Below are 4,437 nucleotides of genomic sequence, written 5' to 3' on the forward strand. Positions count from 1 at the left end.
TATTGTGGTTAAGAGATAATAGAGGTAATTACAACAGTGCCAGACATGGTAGGGATTCAATAAATGGAGCTGCTGAGAATCTAGTGTGCATAGGGTGCCCAGCAGAGCCATCAAAAGCTCTTGCTGTGGTTCAGAGCCCTTGCTGGTGTAGGAGCAGCATCTGCTGGTCACTGAAGGTGATGCAGGAGCCCACATTTACAAAGGTCTGGCTCAGTCAACACCCTAGAAGTGTATGGATCAGGGGTTCTCTCCAAAACACACTATATATAAACAAGCAGGATGAAACAGGAGGCATCACTTTTAACAAAAATGTCCTTTATTTGTACAAAACATTATTAATCTTCTCAAAAATTTTCACTCATTCACAAAAACCTTTTCACTGTATTTATTTAACAAGTTAACAGTGTCAAACTACACTTCACGACCTGTCAAATCCCAAGCACTCAAACTTAAGAGACAAACAAAAAAGTGCTTGGAGTACTGAATGTAAAGAAAAAGGTTAAGGAAGGCCAACAGAGATGCTTTAGAAGCAGTTAAAGGGTATGGTCTGGGGGGTGGGGAACAGATTCCTGAGCACCATCAGATTTCCCTTAAGGTTTAGAGGGGTTTCATAAAATCATTTTTAAAGGATTAGAACTAAGGAATCAGAGGAACTTGGACTCTGAAACATCAAGCAGGTAATCAAAATTCCTACACTGACAGATGTGAAAAAGGAAAGAAAGTGGGGACGGGGAACAGAGACGCAGAAGAGCTACTGGAAGCAAGAAGCACAGAGGGAAAAAGTTGTGCCTAGACGAAATAAAGTTTGGAACTCATCATAAATTGAAAAATGAAAAGCCCCACACACAAGTCTGAGAGATGGAATATAAGAAAAGTCTGGCATTTTATACCTTCCAGGAGGCGCCAATAAATTGTACTTAACAGGCAGTGAGATACACCTAAGACTAAACCATCCTTTTTGTAACAGTAAGACATTAGCACCCTTGTTTGAATAATTCCAATCTACACTGCTGATTTAAGAGCCTGTGTACCCAGAGTGTAGTCAGTCTAGCAGGTTAAATGTCTATAGACAACATAAAAGGGCTCTAAGCCAAGTGGGTCTCTAGAAAATAAAATAAAATTAATGCTACTATCAAGTGAAGAGACAACAGAACAGATTTCATTATTTTCCCACAGTTTTTAGTAGTTTCATAAAGCTTTATTGTTCCAAATACTCTTACTAAGCTACTATTGCCAAACACTGTACAATCAAATATAGGCTGACCATGATCAAAGCCCCAATTTTCCTGAGCCTTCGCTGCCTCTGTGATCTGGAATACAGCAGGCAGCATGGAAGTTATTACTTTTTGAGAGGAGCAGGGGACTGGGGATCAAAAATGACCTAACCATACATATAAGTAAACAAGAGTGATTCGACTAATTTAATTAGCCATTCAGAATCCCTCTTGCCAAAGTCATAACCTTCAGACTGAACAAAACAAGATTCTGCTACTCAGATGCTTTGAGTTTGGGAAGTGCTGGTTTTGGTGACAATTCTAGTCAATTTTTATTTTGATCTTCTCAGGTACTTCTGCCCAAGACTACTCTGCTAGGCAGGGAAAACCTTCAGAGAAACATGTAGCAAGTCTCAGAATGGTACCTTCCAAGGTACCACAGTCACCCACCCTATTCAGTTGTCCACTTCCTCTTCTTCATTTTGTTCTTCTTCTTCCATCCTTTCCTCATCTTCATCATTGTCCTCATCCCTGCTCTTGTCTTGCTCTTCTGAATCTGTTTTTTTGTCTTTGTCCTTCTTCTTTTGTTCTGAAGCTTCCTTCTTGCCCTTCTGCTCCCGCCTATATGCTGTAAGGAGGAGAAGGGGGTTAAGAGGCAGGGCTGGAAGGGTGAACCAGAGGGACTGCAGCAACTAACTCCTTCAATACTTGGAAAAACTAAGTCACAGAAGGCAAAATAACCTGCCCAGCATCATAAATCAGATCTAAGGTAGTGAGGACTGAACTTGGTTGAGTCACAGCCAGTACTGAGTTACTGTACTTAAAGGGAAGCAGGCTGAGAAAGCCTCAGGGCCAAGCGAACAGGTCAGGATGACCATTTTCTACGTGGTTCAGAAGATGGGAGGGTCATTACCTTCCAGAGCTTCTTTTAACGGGGTAACGAACCGCTGGAACTCCATCTCTTCCATGGCCGAGAGCACATCACTGGCATTCAAAGTCTTGCGCTTCCCTTTCATTGCAAAATTGTTGGCACTGAAAGAAGAGAAAGGGCCGTGAAAGGCTGCCAGATTGCCTCCTGCCACCTATGGAGTGGGGAAAGGAGCACCCAGAGGTGGGATGGGAAAGCCTACTCCCTAGGTACATGGATTTTTGTGACAGGACTAAATCCCTCCCTCCTCTGTACAAGAGAGCTAAAACAGAGTTATTTTGCTGTTTTATTTTGCCCCTAAGAACTAGCAGAGGGCTGTAAACCTCGTCACACTGTGGAAGGACACAATGACTGGGGTTAGTGGGCTCCAGGCGACGAGCTCCGAGCCAGGAGTCCTCCCTGAGCCTCTCACCAGGACGTGGCGTACAGCACGAAGACGCTTGCGGCGCGGGAGATGGCGCTCCGGGCCTCCTTGGAGATGTTGACACCGTCCGGGAGCTGTGAGGAGAGCGGGGGTGAGCAAAGCCGCCGGCCCAGGACCTGCTTCCCTCCTGCCCCCAACTCATCCTCCAGCCCGAGCTGCTCACCGCCTCCTTGATGATCCTGGTGATGACGGCGTTGGGCAGGTTTAGGTCCTCTGGCCTCTCCGCCATTGCCGTCGCCCGGGCCCAGCCTCCACTCGAGCCTCCTCTTCAGACAGCTACCGCGTCCGGACTTCCCGCGTCGCTACGATCTGACCCTCCTAGGCTTCCGTCCTGCCCTACGTTGTCCACAGTGTCCCATAGTGCCTTGCGCCCCACAGCTTGACTCCTCCCCCAGCCCCGCCCCCGCCTCAAATCACCGGTGCCTCCGAACTTTCTACGCCGCAGGGATTTGGGCCCGTCGGGTTTCCGTCCAGCCCCACCGTACCCTGCACGTCTCTCCCCAGGCCCGTTTCTCTGGTTCACGCCGCCATTTCTGAAACTTTCTCACCAACTTAATTTGACTCACAGGGGATTCCGTCCGTTGTCTATCTTGCTCTACGCCGCTGCTTGGCGACGGCGGGGCCAGGTGGCTAGCGTGAGACGGAGGCGTGGCCTGAGCCAGCTGGGCGGGGCCTGGCGGGTGGGGCTCTCTCCCTTGGAGGCTCGGCGGTTTTTAATCTGCTTTGGTCTGTGGTCCTGCAGGGCCAAATTCTCCCCACCCCCCCGCCTTTTTTTTTTTTTAACCTTTTTGTTTTCGTTTCCCAAAATGAAGCGGGGAATATTTTTCCAACTCTGCCGAAGCATGTGTCTATTTTTAATTTTTTCGCTCCTCACAACTTTTTCTTGCTGTTACTAAGGATAAGCGTTATTTAGGTTTTTGTTTTATAACCGAACTATTCCGTTAGCCCAACGCTAATTTGGGGGATATTCAGATGCACTTGATTAGACCTCTGGCCTCGTGTCGGGCTGGGCAGGTAATGAAAGGACAAGAAACAGCCGGTTCGAAGAATAACGTGAATTCATAGCCAAAACCAAACCCTGTTAAAATTGTATTTATTTTTTAGTTCATTTAATTGTTCATCGTAGATCTTTTCCAGTTAGATTCATCCTCGGAGTTTTGCAATGGTGTTGGAAGTTGTATTATTTTTATATTTAGTAGGTAGTTTTCACTCCCACTGAAAACTAATGCTGCTTTTGCCTCCTTGAAACACGAGTGTCTCAAGTCACCCTTTTGTTTTCCTGCTTTCAATAGAGACACCAGAGACACCAGAGAAGTATTTCCCCATAAGGGAAAAACAACAGAACAAATGCTATGATGAATGGCAGCTGATACTGGTCAGTTAGAGACCGTAAGGTCTGGTGGAGATAGGCCTGTGTTAAAGACATCAGGAACAACTCAGCTCCAGCAAGTTGCTGTGTAAGCTGGAATTGGGCCTGGTGTTGTCAGATATTTTGATCTGTATAAGGAGCTAGAAATGTGAACATTATGAACTACTTAATTTTAAAATATTAGTTCAGGTACACTCCCATTTTGCTCTATTTGATCTAAATTATAAGCAGTTTAGAACAGGGGTTTATCCATTACTGTTCTCCATGTCCAAAACAGCTCCCCTCACTGAGTTGTCAATAAATCTGAATCAAAGGGTGAAAAAATGGACACTGTCCTTAAAAAGTAGCTCGGCGCCTGTGGCTCAAGCGGCTAAGGCGCCAGCCACATACACCTAAGGTGGTGGGTTTGAATCCCCAGCTCGGGCCGCCAAACAACAATGATGGCTGCAACCAAAAAATGGCCAGGCGTTGTGGCAGGTGCCTGTAGTCCCAGCTACTTGGG

At 46.3% G+C, this 4,437-nt stretch overlaps 1 protein-coding gene across 1 annotated transcript; it reads right to left on the reverse strand.

The window, feature by feature from the left end:
- Nucleotides 1-1,176: 1,176 nt before the first annotated feature.
- Nucleotides 1,177-3,092, reverse strand: POLE3 (DNA polymerase epsilon 3, accessory subunit). Its single transcript, XM_003785236.3, has 4 exons — nucleotides 2,730-3,092; nucleotides 2,555-2,640; nucleotides 2,128-2,246; nucleotides 1,177-1,842 (listed from the first exon to the last, which is right to left on the reverse strand). Exons 1-4 carry the CDS (start codon nucleotides 2,793-2,795, stop codon nucleotides 1,670-1,672), a joined length of 444 nt encoding a protein of 147 aa, XP_003785284.1. The 5' UTR covers nucleotides 2,796-3,092; the 3' UTR covers nucleotides 1,177-1,669.
- Nucleotides 3,093-4,437: the final 1,345 nt, after the last annotated feature.

Source organism: Otolemur garnettii, unplaced genomic scaffold (assembly GCF_000181295.1).
Source record: "Otolemur garnettii isolate 467f Iridium unplaced genomic scaffold, OtoGar3 scaffold00014, whole genome shotgun sequence".
NCBI lineage: Eukaryota > Metazoa > Chordata > Mammalia > Primates > Galagidae > Otolemur > Otolemur garnettii.

What these genes read in the sequence shown, in the direction of transcription:
- POLE3 (XM_003785236.3), bottom strand. Translation starts at nt 2,795, where the DNA reads ATGGCGGAGAGGCCAGAGGACCTAAACCTGCCCAACGCCGTCATCACC. An exon ending in GTGCTGTACGCCACGTCCTG is followed by an intron (nt 2,247 to 2,554) that starts GTGAGAGGCTCA and finishes CTCTTCTTTCAG; the next exon opens with TGCCAACAATTTTGCAATGA. An exon ending in GTTAAAAGAAGCTCTGGAAG is followed by an intron (nt 1,843 to 2,127) that starts GTAATGACCCTC and finishes TCCTCCTTACAG; the next exon opens with CATATAGGCGGGAGCAGAAG.